This window comes from Sciurus carolinensis, chromosome 16 (genome assembly GCF_902686445.1).
Source record: "Sciurus carolinensis chromosome 16, mSciCar1.2, whole genome shotgun sequence".
Taxonomy (NCBI): domain Eukaryota; kingdom Metazoa; phylum Chordata; class Mammalia; order Rodentia; family Sciuridae; genus Sciurus; species Sciurus carolinensis.
The window spans coordinates 18,600,112-18,616,423 of NC_062228.1; the positions used below are offsets into that span (position 1 = coordinate 18,600,112).

The 16,312-nt window shown below is 41.7% G+C and overlaps 1 protein-coding gene across 2 annotated transcripts; it reads right to left on the reverse strand.

Moving 5' to 3' along the window:
- Nucleotides 1-1,415: 1,415 nt before the first annotated feature.
- LOC124966023 (chemokine-like factor) lies at nucleotides 1,416-14,907 on the reverse strand. 2 transcript variants are annotated; one of them, XM_047527114.1, is made up of 4 exons: nucleotides 14,707-14,900; nucleotides 8,479-8,637; nucleotides 4,404-4,499; nucleotides 1,416-1,593 (listed from the first exon to the last, which is right to left on the reverse strand). In XM_047527114.1, the coding sequence occupies exons 1-4, from the start codon at nucleotides 14,782-14,784 to the stop codon at nucleotides 1,471-1,473; spliced, it is 456 nt and encodes a 151-aa protein (XP_047383070.1). In that variant the 5' UTR covers nucleotides 14,785-14,900; the 3' UTR covers nucleotides 1,416-1,470. The 2 variants fall into 2 exon arrangements, with proteins under 2 accessions (XP_047383070.1, XP_047383071.1); XM_047527115.1 differs by lacking the exon at nucleotides 8,479-8,637 and having other exon boundaries at nucleotides 14,707-14,907.
- Between the last annotated feature and the right edge of the window lie 1,405 nt (nucleotides 14,908-16,312).

Sequence of the window (16,312 nt, forward strand, 5' to 3'; positions counted from 1 at the left end):
TCCCGAGGTGGCACCCCTGGGCATCACTCCCTGAGGCCTCGTGGCCTGCATTCCCCCCCAGCCAGGTTGTCAGCTCTCGGCTCACCATCCTCAGGATCTTCAACAATCCAGTAGGCGAGAAGCAAAAATGCTTGAGGCTGTCCGTGAATGTGCTGGGGACTTTAGCTCGGCCCTCAGCACGCTTTTGGATAGCTACTTTCTCGCTTAGGTTGCGGGGCACAGGGTGTTCAGCAGGCTCCTCTTGTGGGGCTGTCTTTGACAATTCTGGGGGTTCTGCATGTTTACGAGGACCCTCACGTGGTGCCTTGGACGCGGAAGGTTCAGCTTGAGATGGCTTCAAGAGTTCAGAAGGAGCAGAGGCTGCAGCTTTTTTAGGTTGCTGGGGTGCAACGGGCTGGGGTGCAATGGGCTTTGGTGCAGGGCTCTTGGACTCTGAGGGCTTGGCTGCCGGGGGCTTGGACACAGAAGGCTTGACCGACAAGGGCTTGGACACGGAAGGCTTGGATACAGAGGGCTTGACTACCGAAGGCCCGGATACGGAAGGCTTGGCCGCAGGCGGCTTGGATACTGAAGGCTTGGACGCAGAGGGCACTATGTACACCGAACGCATGGAGCGGCCGGGCTGTAGTGTGGTAGGCTCGGGTTGTTTCCAGGCCTCCGGAGGTGCTGTGGGCTCCTGTTTGGAGTCTTCGGGATTCATGGTGGGCTTTCTGACTTGGCCTTCTCGGGCTGGCCCTGTGGCTTTGAGCCAGCACTGCCCCCAAAGCTTTCTCTGGGAGCCAGCGTCGCAACCCAACGGCTGCTGGGCACCTACCACTCGCGTGCACCCGGCTCTTGCCACGAGCACGGACAAGCTGGGCCTGTCACCTTTGTTGCCACCCAGGCATGATGCTGCTGCCTAGCATGGAAACTCAAAATCTCTTCCAACCCCTCCTTTGGTACTGCCAGTCAGCCTGGGAGGAGTAGCATTCTGGAGAGATTTAGAGGGGTCCTGATGCTTATTTCCCTGGCGCAGACCCAAGAGCAGGGAAAACCAGATTCCATCCCTGGGCTCAAGGCACTCCCTTAGAGTTCTAGTAAGGCCTGCTAGGTGCAGGGTTGGAAAACCTCTCCCTCCAGCTCCCGTACTGAAAGTTGGCAGAGCCTTTGGTCAGGAAGAGCCAGTGCCTTCCTTGGGTGGGGGAAGGAGACTCCTGAATGGAGGGAGAGGAGGGGAGGTGACCACTCCTTCCACCTGGGAGCCTGAGGACCTATCCGGGTATGTCGACCCTGGAGTGTGGAATTGAACACCTTGCCTCAGGGTCCTACAAGGGACCCTGCTGTGGCCTTTCTCTTGATTTTCTTAATAAACGGTGTAACCCCTGCCACAAAAAAAAAAAAAAAAAAAAAAAAAAAAAAAAGAACTGCAGATGATATGTGGAATAAGGAAACATGTTTAATACTTATTGCCAACTAAAAAGAAATACAAAATTAGAACAATTCTTTGTCGTGAACAGGTTTTTTCTGGTAAGGACCACTTGGATTAAATAGAAGCTTCCGGTAAAGTAGGGCGCCATCTGCAATACAGCACACTGCTGTCACGAGTCCAAACACCTGGAACAAAGACATGCTGTCATTGACTTCCATCATCACACCAGTTTTAAGTGGTCTGTCCAAGGAGTTCCCCTTTTCCTAGGGTACTGAGATTGCTCCCTGCTACTGCCATTTAAAATTAAAATTGGAAAAACTTTTATCAAATTCTCTTGCCTACAGAAAGGAAAAGAGAATTTAAGTGAGCAAAAATTATAGTGAAGTTGTGTATAAATACACACATATATATGTGTGTGTGTGTATATATATATATATATATATATTTGTGTGTGTGTGTGTGTATATATATATATATATATATATATATATATATATGTATTTGTGGTACTGGGAATTGAACCTAGTGGCATTCTACCACTGAGCTATAACCCTGACCCCTTTAATTAAAAAAAAATTTTTATTTATCAATGGATCTTTATTTTATTTATTTATTTATTTATTTATTTGTGGTGCTGAGAATCAAACCCAGTGCCTCACACATGCTAGGTAAGTGCTCTACCACTGAGCTACAACCCCAGCCCCATAATTTTTTACTTTGAGACAGATTCTTGCTAAGTTGCCAAGGGTGAACTCAAATTTGGGATCCTCCTGCCTGAGTCTCAGGAGCTGCTGGGATTCCAGGTGTGCATTACCACACCTGGCTTGTCTTTCTCCTGACTTGCTCCTGCATGTATTCTTTTCAGTCCTACTGACCATATTTAGTTATCATCAACTGTTTGTCTTCTCTATTGCCAAACTACAGCAGAAAGGGTCAAAGCTAATACCAGCTCAAGATTAAATCATGGGGACTGCAACTGTGATAAAAGCATTGGCGAACTGGAGTGATAATTCAGTGAAATCCCAATGGCTGGCTACAGCTGCTTAAGGGGTGAGATTCTAAACAGACCTTGTGAAAGTGAAATTGAGCTGGGAGTGGTAGTGCACTCCTACAATCCTAGAAACTTGGGAGGCTGATGCAAGAGGATTGAAAGTTTGAGGGCAGCCTCAGTAACTTAGTGAGACTTTCAGCAACTTAGCCAGATCCTGTCTCAAAATAAAAAAATAAAAAGGAATGGGGATGTAGTTCAGTGGTAAAGTGCCCCTGGGGCAAATTCTCAGTACCAAAAGGAAAAAAAAACAATGAAAAGATAAATGGACCAATTAGAACAGGAGGTGGCCTTAGGTACTCTGATGGCTACTTCAGAGCTAGCACCTGGGCTGGAGAAGAGAGATGTTATTCCCTCCACAGCACTGGTCAGCTCTGTCCAGCCACCAGGAAGTCTAACTTCCTGGCTCCTCCAGTCTCCTTTTCCACTTAGTCTCAAGCCACTCCCTCCTAAGTTCTACCACACTGAGTACCTACTCCCAGTTCTTTTATGACTTCGATGTTTCTGCACATTGCTGGTTCTTCCCTTGGGAAACTTTCCCCTTTTCCTCTCCTCATTGTAGGTGAACTGCAATTCCACTGCCAGGGGGAGGCAGTTATTTCCTCTCTTCTGTGCCCAGCAGTACTGTCAACTGCTCATATGTAGCCATTTGCAAGTCTGTCTCCTGGGAAGGCTCTAAGCTAACTTGAGGATAGATAGGGCTCACACTCTAGCCCAGTACCATCCAAAAGGGATATGTGAGTCAACAATACAAGCCACATAATTAAGATTTTCCAAGAGCCACACTAAAGAAGTAAACAGGTAAAACTGACTTCATTACTACAATTTATTTAGCCAAACATATCCAAGATGTTATCATCTAACATGGTGTTAATATGATAAAATTATTAATGAAGTGTTATTTTGGGGGGGATAGTAAATCTTTGAAAGTCAATGTGTATTTGATACTTACATCTTATCTCCATCCAGACTAGCCACATTTCTGGTGCTGAGTAGCTACATATGGCTAGTGGCTACTGTACTGGATAGCACCATCTTCTACTGTGTCAGCACTTAAGGGATGAATGAACAAATGAACAAGTAGATAGATGGATGCATGCAAGTCCTATGCCTGCTTATTTTTCTTCATATTAGAGAGGGATAATAGATTGTCTTAAAAAACATTTAGGGGAACTGCTATTATAGTGTTGCCTCATTTCTAGAATAATTCTGATCCCTCCAGAAGTTGCTTAGGGCATAGGGGAGATGAAAACCATGGGTTCTGAAATATATGGCTGTCTGAGAGTGGTCCCTTCTTCTAAGTGGTCCATACTGTGAAAGTACAAGGAAGCAGGAGGGAAGCACTTGGAAATTCAACTCTCCAGATTAGAACTTAGAGGTGAAATGATTTGAAACCTCAGAAGAATCTCAGATGGAAGCCTAATTAAATTACTTGACCCTTTTATTTTGGTTTATTTTCTAGGATAAAGTCTGATTAAACTGATTTTCTCTTCTTCAAGTGGTGTTTGGAATTAACCTTTGATTGCAGGTCTTCCTACTACATTCCTTTATCATAAGGACATCTATTATATTCTACCTGAAAAAGTATCAGAACAGTCTGTCTCACCTTAATGAGTGATATGTGTCTTTTTCTTTAAAAATGTGAGCTATGAAACTCAATATTATTATTATTTTTTTGCTTGATATCAGGTTTCTCAGAGCTAAGTGTTGAAACTGATTTTACCAGTATTTCTCTATCAATAAGGACTGTGTAGGAACCTCATATCTCTTTGTGTTAATATAATCAGAACATGTATTCACTTATACAGAATATCAAGCCAGTAGGCACCGTATATTGGCCTAGGAATTCCAAAGATGAATATAGCATAGTTTTTGTACTTCTGTTTTTCAAATAAATTTGCATTCTGATAAAACCTGAAGAAAGAAATTAGGAAGACCTTTACTTACCCCTCCAAGGATTGTCAGCATTGTGGTTTCTGGTATCAGTGCCAAAACAGATACGATGATCATGAATAATGTTGTTACCATTGAGTTGATAATATCCTAAAACACAGAATAGGATACAGAACAGCTTTACAAAAGGATCACCAAAGGATAGGGGTGTAGCTCAGTGTAGAGGCCTTGTCCGGCAGGTGTAAGATCCTGGGTGCTGTGATACCTGGCAGCACAAAAAAAGAAAAAAAAAGACAAGTCCATCAAGCAACAACAAAAGGGCCAGTTCCCTAAAGAATTTGAAAATCACATTTTATTAAATTTATTTAGTATACATCTTTCAGGAAGCCAAAGTGCTACAGTAAAATGACATCTATATAATATAGTTTGGTCTACGATGACACCTAGTGGTTCTCTTTACCTATAATCCATCAAACATTTAGCTACTTTAAGATGTATTTCTTTTTTACATAATATAAATGTAGTTGGAAGTAGGCTGGGGATGTAGCTCAGTGGTAGAGGGCTCCTGGATTCGCTCCCTAGTATAGGAAAAAAAAGTGCCATTTACATTTTTGAATGGATATGTAGTGTGGGTAACATGGGCAAGTACATTGTCTTTATTCTGGAATGGTTTATGTATGTTTGCAGATAAGCAGGCAGGAGGGAATCAACACAGGAATACTAAATGTCAAAATTGATAACTTAGAGAAGTAGTTATTCAAAAGAAAGCTGGAAGAGATTTGATGGGGGTAGGACAAGATTAGACACTTAGGAAAAAAGTTCTCATTTGCAGGAAATATTGAAACTGGCTATCCTAGGTTAATTTTCCTGTATGCTGAATATTTTGCTTCCATTCAAGGCAAAAGTCCACATCACTACCTCAGCCCTGTAGTCCTGCCTCCTGTGGGCAATTTGGTCTACATATCAATGACTTTTGGATAAAAGTGGTGTTCTAGGGAGTGTAAGAACCACAGGGGAAAAAATGGTGCACCTGCAGAACATGATTCTTAGCGGAAAATTAAAAAGATTTTAATATTAAAAATGAAACATCAATATGCCATGAAGTAGAATATACACTTAATTACAAAAATAGAGATTTCACAGAAATTTTGAGCCTCAAATGCCTGGGTTGGCTCACTTGGTGTGCTTTCTGTTATGGGGTACTTTAGGGGGACAGAGCAGGCCTGCTCTAGAGATTGTTGTTGGGGACTACAACTGTGGGATAATAACAAATCCAAGTGCAGATGACCAACCCTTTTCCCTATCACTAAAGGCACAAGCACTTCAAAGTTGCCTTTTCCCTACCCACAGGTTACCTGGAATCTTCAGTCAGCTGAGTCCTTCACTTGAGTTGCAGCTAAAGAGTTCCTGGCAAATTCTCCAGCTGTGTTCTGCCTCTCATCCCACTCTGCAGGGACCTCATTCTGTTCTTAACCTTTCTCTGTTCCTGGCCAAATTTCCTCCACTCTCCTGTGGCCTCTGTGGTTACAAGTTTCTTTCCTTTCCTGCTGTGTCCCACAACTTTCCTGTTTGCCACTTGAGGCAAACTGCTCTGGGAAAGACCCCTAGGGACCTCTTTATTAATATAGCCAGTGAAAGAATCTATATGTATATCTCAGCACTTATCTTTCTTTCTATGTGACCCTTCTTCACGAAATGCTTTTCTGTCTTGGCTTCTGTGACACTGTCTCCCTTGGTCTTCCACTGCCTTTCCCTGTCCACACTCCTCACCATGAGTGTTGGTTTCCCAGTTTCACCTTCAGTTCCCTCCACTCTCCCTCTAGACCCATCTGGCCAGGCCAAGCTCAGTTGCTATCACCAGTTGATGACTCCCAAACCCCAGCTGTAGCTCCTCCCTCTAAGCTTCAAATGTAGTGAATATTGCCATCGGAGTCTCCCGTAAACAATTAAAATCTAACATTTCTTAAACTGAACTTGTTGCATACTGGTCTCTCCCACCCTTTCTTTCTTAAGCCTATTCTTCCTTTCGATATCCTCTTCAGATAGTTATTTTTAAAAATTTTTTTTTAGATATTGATAGACCTTTATTTTATTCACTTATTTATATGTGGTGCTGAGAATCGAACCCAGTGTCTCACACATGCTAGGCAAGTGCTCTACCACTGGGCCACAACTCCAGTCCTTTAGATAGTTATTTAAACAACAAGTATTCTACCTAGTTCCCCCATCCTATCAATTCTACCTCATTAACACATCTTATCATTTTCTTGCTTGGATTATGATGACAGACTCTTAAATGGTCTCTAAGAACTTCTAGTATTTTTCCTCTTCAAGTCATTATAGACATGGCCACCAGTGTTTATAATGGTAACCTGTAAACTTGTCATGCCCCCTTACTTAAAAACCTTCAAAAGCTCCCACCAGCCTTTCAGTTAAAGCTCAGGGCACAGAAACGTGCATGCTCTGACTCCCTGCTGCCTCAAGCCTTCCCCTCTGCCCCCTTTCTTGTTCACAACTTGATACCCCAACCATTCAGAGCTGCCTGCAGGTCCTGCAGGGTAATGCTCTATTTCCAGACCCTCACATATACTACTGCTTCTGAGAAAGCCCTTTCTGCTCTATCACTCTGCTGCTAACCACTTTGGCTCAAGCAGTCTTTCCTCACAGCCTGTTGTGACTGTCTCCTTTTCTGGCTGGATGCTTCCACACCATCCTGTATGTATGTCAATCAAGCCCCGAGTCACTGAATTCTCATCTATCTTGCTTTCTGACTACACTGAAAGTTTCTCAAGTGCAAGATTTGTGTTTTGTTTTATCAGAGAACAGATTTTAAAACCTGGGATTAGCAGATGCTTATCATTTGTTGAATAAAGCATTACATTAGATCAAGATCAAGATCAGAGAGGAATCTGGGATTCATAATACAGCAGTCACTTAATTACTCATATAGCATTATTTCTAAGAGATTACAACATTGGCAAAGTTGATCCTGAGACTTGGAGAATACCTCCAGTATTCTACACATAAGCTGCTCTCTCAGTGTATTCTGTTAAATTTAGGGCTCCAATTTTATCACTGGGACATATAAGAAGCTCCAGAAAATTATTGCATTTGGAGAAAAATACTAAAATCTGTCAGTTTTGTTAACTCTGGAGAAGCAGAGCAGGAAGTCTAACTACACAACTTTTAAGCAAATGTGGACCCATGTTCCTTATCTCCTTGAAGAAATCCTTGGAATAATGTAGCTTACCTCTTTCTGCTACTGAGGGTCATCTGAGAAAGGCCTTGTAATCTCTTTTCCTAGATCTCCCTCCAATCAGGTTCAGCTCAGAAGTATAGATCAAGTGGGAGTTTTGAGAGGGGCTATGAAGATGTTATCTATTTCACAGCTTTTCCCTTTGGGGACTTCTTTAGCTTGTGATTAGCCTGAAATTTTCATCATTAGCTTTCAAAGGTGGTTCCAAAAGGTACCCTTTATAGTCAGAGAAAAACTCTGAAGTCCTCTCTCCTCAACAGGAGTTACCAACTTGGATATAAGCACTTTGGAATCCAAGAGGGCAAGACATGGCAGCTACTAGTCCAGCCCAAGATGGAAAGGGCATTAAAGACTATAGACATTTTCAAATCCCGTAGACATTTTCAAGCAAGATAACATTGTATTATATTTAGCTTTCCCAATTAGTTTGATTTTCCATTTAGTGATCAGGGTTGTACAAGGATAGATATTATATACCTGCTCTCATCTCCATCCCCCAGTTGTGAGGTCACATCAACATGCAGTTAAAAGGGAGGTAAAGATTAAGAATGCTATAGAATTTTATTAACATGATCCTAAATTTAAATTTCTTCAGATGATCCATACTTGAGTAAATTCTTTTAACAGAAAGGTCAGCCACATCTACTGGTAGAAGGAGCACAGAGAGAATTTATATTCTGTGGCAGCCCAGGATCCCGGAGACCCTCTCCCAAGGACAATACAGAGCACATGAGCAGCGAGTAAAGTTCCTCCTTCTTAAATCTATCAGGGACCATCCTAAACATGTAAAGAACCAACCAACAGAGTTTACTAAAATGTGTCAACGGTGGCAGGAAAAGTAATTAAATCTTAAGGATAAAACTGAACACTTACAAGCAAAGGCCAAAATAACCATTTCATCAATCGATCAAGTCTAAAGATATATAAAATTATGAAAAATAAAATAATAGTGACTTCAAATCCAGTGATAACAATGTATGGTTCAGGAGCTTGTGCGAGGATAAAGCAGGTCATAGATGTCACAGTTAGTACCTAGGAGAAAAACAAACAAACAAACCATGCTTTATTCAATGATTTTTTGAATATAGTTTAAACTGTAAAAGTGATAATTTCTAAAATGATCAAATAAATAGGTTTCTGTCATATGCACATACATATAAGAGGTATGACAAAAATGTATGAATACTAACCTTTCTTTGTATTTTAGAGGATTAGGGGTGCCCCTTTATTTTAAGTATAACTAATTACTTAATTAATTATTATTATTATTATTTTTTTTGCAGTATTGGAAATTGAACCCAGGGGCTCTTTACCTCTGAACTACATCCCCAACCCCTTTTTTTCAATTTTGAGACAGGGTCTCGCTAAGTTGCTGAGGCTGGGTTTGAACTTACCATCCTTCTGTCTCAGCATCCTGAGTCATTGGGATCATAGGCAGGTACCACAGAGCCCGGCTTCACTTGTACTTCTAGTATGACAGTTTACCACATCTGTTTCCTTCATCTTTTCCACCAAATAGCTCCTTTCCCTCTCATACTTTTAATTTGTCCTCCTCTCCTAATTATCCTATAAATATATGTGAGGGAAGCCATCCTTATTTAGAAGAATCAGACTGTTCCTTGTCTAGTTTCTCTGAGAGAATGGCTCCCCTAACTCCATCCTATCCTGTCCATCACAGAAGAAGCTCCTCTGGGTCTTGGCCCCCATTACCTGTGTGTCTATAAATTAAAGAGTTGGGCTATTCCATGTTGTTGTTGTTAGAGGCCAGAGTTGGTATGGCCAGACCATCACACCCCCTCTCATTTAGAAAGAGTATTGGCTCTTGCGTGTTTATTGAGTAGTAAGTTTTTGGGTAATTGACTGATTAACAGCCAACATCATCCTCTGGCAGTTAACACTTTTCTCATCTACTTGGGAAGTGGCATGTGCTTTAAGTTGTGTTTTCCTAAAACAAGTACACACACCCTTTTCTTCCATCCTGTTCCCCATAGAAATTCCTGTTGTTTTCTACTTCTCGTTATGCTTCTTCAAAAATGTCTGTGTACTTGACTGTCTATAATTCCTTATTATTCACTTATCATTCCTTAATGCTTGGCAATCTGGAATTTTCTTCAAACTTAAGTTGAATGTTGCCATGAAAAATACCAGTGGGGGAATTTAATACACATTGTCAGAGAAAAAAATTTTGATGCTTAATGGCTCTATTCAAAATTTTTACATAATTTATCCCACTAAACACAATGCCAATAGAATTAAAGACATTTTAAGTGTGGGGGAAAAAAACACCCCTGAAGATGATTAATCTAATTCAACTTTTTCATTTCCAAAGGAAGACAGAGAATATGGTAACATTAGGTAAATTCTTAAAGGAAAAGATGAGTTGGTGGATTCCAGGGAGTTCTGTCAATGCCATGAAGTTCTTAGGGAATAGAACTCTATCCAAAGTCTCTTTGTGTCCTTTGAAGTGGTTTAGTCAAGAGTCTTCCCTGGCTAGATATATATTAACTTTCCAGATAGTACCATCTACACATTCTTTTTAACTTTAAATCTAATAGGCTCGATTACTTTATTAGTGCAAAAGTACTCTATCTTTGAGTTTCTAAATTGGTGAGTTTGACTACCAATAACTAGTCATTAAATTACTTCATTCTTTTTTTAAATTTTAGTATTTTTTTTTAGTTGTAGATGGACACAATACATTTTATTTATTTATTTATTTTTATGTGGTGCTGAGGATTGAACCCAGGGCCTCATAAATGCTAGGCAAGAGTTCTACGAAGGAGCTGCAAATCCAGCCCAATTACTTCATTCTTTATAATTACTTTTAGCAATGTGTCATCTCAAATGAGTTCATGGATAAAAATCATAGTGATGCATGCCTGTAATCCTAGTGACTGGAGAGCCTGAGTCAGGAGAAGTTGGAGGACAGCCTGAGCAACTCAGCGAGACCCTGTTTCAGAATTAAAAAGGGCTGGGGATGTAGCTCACTGGTGGAGAGTCTCTGGTTTCAATCCCCAGTACTGCTAAGTATATAAATAAACAAGAAAGTAAAATCAAGCTCTTTTTTTTTCAGTACCCATCCTCTGTAGCCTTTTTGTATGATAGTTATTGGCACTGGTGATTGTCCCACTTCTTACAATTTCCTATGATTTCTGTCCCACTAGGTTCTCCCTCCATGCACCTTTTCTAAACTTCTGGCCTTGGTTTCCAGTTATCTTTTGAACACCCCACTCACATCCCCAGCATCTCTTCAGTGTTCTATGGAAACTGACTTTGTTATCACTGATTTCAAAAGTACTAAATTTAATGAAGGCTTTCTCTCTCTCTCTCTTTCTTTTGTGTTACTGGAGATTGAATCTAAGGCCTACTTCCCATTCATCTGGCTCCCAGGTTAACTTCCCTTGTTCTTGTACTTCCTGCAACTGTTCTCTCTTGGTGGGCTCCTCCCCTTTTACCCACCTCTTTAAAATGCTGGCTTTCCTCTGGATTTGGTCCACATCCCACTCTGTGAGTCTATCCCTAGTCTAACCCCAACAATTCACACTTAGACATTCAGAAACCCCAACCAGATTAACAGGAATTTCAAATCCATCAAAACTGAACTCATTTTGCCTCTCCTCCCCTATTCATCACCTCAGTTGGTGGTACTACAATCTACTTCATTATCCACCATAAGAACCTAAGATCTGGCTCCTACTCTTCACAACTGAGCTGACTTCATGCCTAAACCTGTTTGTCATTCTCTGCTCTTCATCCCTACAACTACTACTCTTCAGCATCTTTTCCTTGAACTACCATGACAAAGATGATACAGTAAAACTTCTAAAATGCAAATGTGTATGTATTGCTTCATCTACTAAAAATCCTTCAACAGCTGTCTATGAACTTTAGAACAGAGCCTACCTCTCGTCTTGTATTCAAGGTCTTCTATGATTTAGCTCCTGTCTACTTCTCTAGCAGACTTGTCTCACAACTTACTCATAAGATAATTCCAATGTTTACTTCTTGGTCCTCATTTTACTTGAATTAATATCAGTATTTGATGCAGTTGATCATGCCCTCCAGGACACCATACTCCTGGTTTCTCTTACCCACTCCCCAACTGCTCCCTCTAGTTCTTTGCTAGTTTCACCTCTCCACCCCGATCTCTGAATATTGGAATGTTCCGGGGCTCAACCCTCAGTCCTCTTTTATGCTCTATCTATACTTCTCTTTTGATGACCTTGTTAGTCTTATGGCTTTAAATACCTTTACTTCTGAAGCCTGACCTCTCTATCAAAGTCCAGTCTTGTTTATTCCAATTCCCTATTCAATATTTCCACTTGGATGTCTAATAGGTATCTCTGATTTAACACTGAAATCCAAAACTGAACTTCTGGTTCTCCTCTCACATATGATTCACCCATAGGCTTTCTGATCTCAGCAGATGACAACTAAATCTTTCCAGTTGCTTAGGCAGACAACGTTGGTATTATCTTGGATTCCTTTCTTTCTCCTATTCCACATCTAGTTCATCAGCAAATCTTGTTGGTGCTACTTTCAAAATACATGTTGAGCATCCCTAATCTGAAAATCTAAAATGCTTCAAATCCAAAAAACTTTCTTGAGTTGCTAACATAATACCACAAGTTGAAAAATTCCATACCTGACCTCTGATGGTGTGAACAGACTTGGTTTCATGAACAAAATTATTAAAACTAGTATATAAAATTACCTTCAGGCTATGTATATAAGTACCTGAAACATAAATGAATTTTGTGTTTACTTGGGTTCCTTCCCCAAGATATCTCCTTACATATACATAAACATGAAAATCGGAAACTCTTCTGGTCCTAAGCATTTTGGATAAAGGATACTCAACTTGTATATCTCAAATGTGACTACTTCTTTTTTTGGGGGGGATACCAGGGATTAAACCCAGGGGTGCTTAACCACTGAGCCACATCCCCAACCCTTTTTAATATTTTTTATTTAGAGACAGGGTCTCGCTGAGTTGCTTAGAGCCTCACTAAGTTGCTGAGGCTAGCTTTGGACTTGCAATCCTACTGCCTCAGCCTCCTAAGCTGCTGGGATTACAGGTGTGCATCACCACACCTGGCTCAAATGTGACTACTTCTTATTACCTACTTGGCTACCACCAGCCACCATCATCTCTTGTGCAGAATACCATAATAGCTTTAAATGGCCTCCATGGTTCTACCTTTACCCTATAGCAACCCCCTCCTGTCCCTTCCTTAAACTATTTATTGTTAGTATACTTGAAAAAAATGAGTCAAATTATATAAACCTTTACTCAAAACCTTCTCATCTCCACTGTGTTCCTCTCACTCACTCCACTCTAGGCACACCGGCTACCTTGTTCAATCTTGATCCCTTTAGGCACATTTCTACCGTAGGGCCATTACTGGATTTTCCTCTGACTTAAACACTCTCCTCCACATAACTCCCTCAACTCTCTGATGTCAAGTCGACAAGGACTAACTTATTACTGCAAACTTCCTCTTCAAACTTCCCCTCCCCCATCTCTGTATCTTCCCTTACCCAGCTTTATTTTCTCTTGTTCCATAGCACTTATCACCTCCTAGAACATCACATGATTAATTTATTGTGTTTCTCTCCCTGGCTCTCCTACCCCAATATGTAAACTCCATGAAGATAGGGATCTTTGTTTTGTTCACTGAAACCTCTCAATGGCCAGGAACAGTGCCTGACAGATGTTATGCATTCAATAAATATTTGTTGAATGAATAAATAAGGCAACATTCAAAACTTCTTATAGTTTGCTGTATAAATCATGGATTTTTTGTTTTCTTCATGCCTTGGTGACTCTCTCTTAGACCCCACCCTAAGTTCCTTTATGAAGAGTTTCCTAACACTTCTCTTTATTTCCTTGGTTAGAGGTCTTAACTTTATACCCTATCTCTACCTTGTTCCCATTATAGTTATTTGCTTCTGTGCCTGTCTGACTAAATTGAAGAATTCTAAGAGTCAGGGACTTGTCTTGGTACATCTTTGTTGTTCCTGGTATTAACCCAGAACCTGAAATACACTAAATGTTCAGATTGCTTTTTAAGGAAGTAATACAAAAAACTAAACTTTTCTCATGAAACCTGTTCCTCTTGCAGTGTACCAGAGCTTTTGGTACCTACCACAAAACTCCAGACCTTCAGGTCATTTTCCGCCTGATTATTTATTCCTAACCAAAGGTCTCTCTCTCTCTCTCTGTCTTTTTTTACTCCAGAGTAGTTTTCTAGGCTTCTCATATGCATCCTAATTTGTATTATAATCTCAGACTTTTGGTGTGGGAAGGATCTTACATACAATTTGTTCTACTCACTCACCTAAAGTCTGAATCTTTACAACATCCTTCCCAAGTGCTCCTCTGTGCATATTACCTTTGTTGCCTGGGAATGGGCTGTCTTCCCAAGTAGCCATTTTGACACCTTTTCTGAAAATAAAATTCTTTCCTATGTTGTAACTTTAAACTATTTCAACCTCTTCTCCCATGTTAACTCTTTAAAATTTAAAACAATTTTTTCCTTTCCCTTGAGTTTTCTAGAATCCCTTCAGCTAAGATTGTCTCCACTTAACTAGCCCAGGGCTCCCCTCCAAATGATAATTTTCTCCAAACCACTGTTCAGAACTGACAGCAATGCTCCTAATAAATATGAAGCCCTAAAATAAGCAAGATCCCTCTTTGTCCTTGCTCTGGACTGTATGTCTTGAGCTTGGTCACATCAAAAGTCTGACTTAAGTAACCTTAGCATCTACCGAAACCTCTAGGATCTTTCTAATTCTGTTGGCTTCTGAGTGGTATAACACTGACTGCATCGCCTGGGAGTCCAAGTGTAGGTCATTCAGGTAGATCTGGGGACTTTGTTTAATGACTATCCCTAAACCCTCTCAGGAGAGGACAGTGCTTTATGACTCTCCCCCAGGGGGCAGAGCAAAATGCCTTGCTTGTGGGGAAGCCCAGATAAAAACAAGATTGACAGAGAAAATGTGGAGTTCCGCTGCACACTTAATGACCGTTCTTCCGGCCCTCGAACACCCCTGCTGACTCACTTCGACCCGCGCCCTGTCCCCAGCCTTGTCCCTCACCAGCCGCAGCATCTTCACGTGGCCTTTCACGCTGCAGCAAAAGGGGCGATGTTTTCCTTTCGGTTGCACGGTCGCCATTGCACCAGCAGACTTGACAGCCGCACTTCTCCTACCCTTCTCTGCAGCGCCGCACCCTGCCAAGCTTCGCGCGGAGAACCTTAACCGCCGCCGCCCCTCCGGGCTTCCCGCCCTCGCGCGCGCGTGCGCAGGGCGCCGCGGGTCCCGCACTCGTGCGCATGCGCGCCACGGAAACCTCGCTCCGCCTGGTAGACCATGGCACAAAAGCGACTTAGCGGGGGCCAGCAAAGTGGGTCGGCCTCCCGTTAGTCCGCCTCGTCCTGCCTGGTCCACAGCTCTCCCTAGGAGCTTTCCTGTCTGCTGGCGCTCGCAGGGTTGGGGTAGGGGAGGACAGGCAAGGGAGGGTGACCCAGGATGACTGCTCTGCCTCCGCAGACCCTGGGCATCTCAAATGCCACCTCCGTAGAGAAGATTTCCCTTGATCACCCTGTCTAGAGTGGCCACCGTCATTCTCTCCTCAGCCTTTATCTCTAGCTGATATCATAAGACTGATTTCTGTGAGGAAAGGTTGATTAATATATCTACCGAGTTATATATAGTTAGGAGAAAGTTCTGGTGTGCAATTGCACCGTATGGTGACTATAGAGAATGATAACTATTTTACTTAAAATTAAGAAGCTTGAAGAAAGGGCTTTGAATGTTTTCACCACGAAGAGGTGATAAATGTGGATCTACCCTGATTTGAACACTACATAATGTATACACGTATTGAAATATCACAGGGTACCTGGTAAATAGGTACACTATTTAAGTATTAATTAAAAAATAATATAAATTCCACAAAAGCAAGGACCCGTCTGTGTCTCTCCCTGCAAGGTCTGGCACACAGTAGCTGTAGAATATGTATAGCCTGAACTAAGGTCCTGGACTTCATACCCTATCTCTTCCCCCAGGGCATCACAGCCTAGCTGTGTAAGTCTGTTAGTTCTGCATAGTTTTACTTTTGCCTCACACTGATGCTAGTGTTTGCATATCTAGAACAGCCTTAGGTCCCTCAGATACTCCATGTTTTCCACAAGTGCTCTGTTGAAGGCAATGAGGTCACTCACAAAAGTATTGACCTTAGTCTTGAAGTTTATTTACAGAGAGCACACCTGCACTTGTGAAGTGTGTGAAAGACAGGCAGGAAACTCAAGATGGGATGGTGATTTTCTGGTCACAGATCTAGAGGTTAAGGTTAAAAATGACTTCTTTCTCCCTGCCAAGTATTACTGCCAATATCCTGTACTTGGGAGAGGGGAAAACTACCCACCTACTGAAACTTTCATACAGTCTAGGGTGGCAACAGTTGGGGTTACTCGACTTGGGCCAGTCTAATTATATAACACCTTGTCTAGGGCTGGGTAATCGCTCAGTGGTAAAGTGCTGCCTAGCATGCATGCAGTTTAATCCTTAGCACCACAAAACAAACAACACCTAGTCTACCCCAAACCCGGGCTGAATTTTTGTTACCTGACTATTGGGAGGATTTACAGGTTTCCTCCCTATACCCATTTGTCTGTCCAGTTGGAATACTGGTTGTGCCTTC

What these genes read in the sequence shown, in the direction of transcription:
- LOC124966023 (XM_047527114.1), bottom strand. Translation starts at nt 14,784, where the DNA reads ATGGCGACCGTGCAACCGAAAGGAAAACATCGCCCCTTTTGCTGCAGC. An exon ending in ACGTGAAGATGCTGCGGCTG is followed by an intron (nt 8,638 to 14,706) that starts GTGAGGGACAAG and finishes TTTTTCTCCTAG; the next exon opens with GTACTAACTGTGACATCTAT. An exon ending in TGCTGACAATCCTTGGAGGG is followed by an intron (nt 1,594 to 4,403) that starts GTAAGTAAAGGT and finishes TCTTTGTTCCAG; the next exon opens with GTGTTTGGACTCGTGACAGC.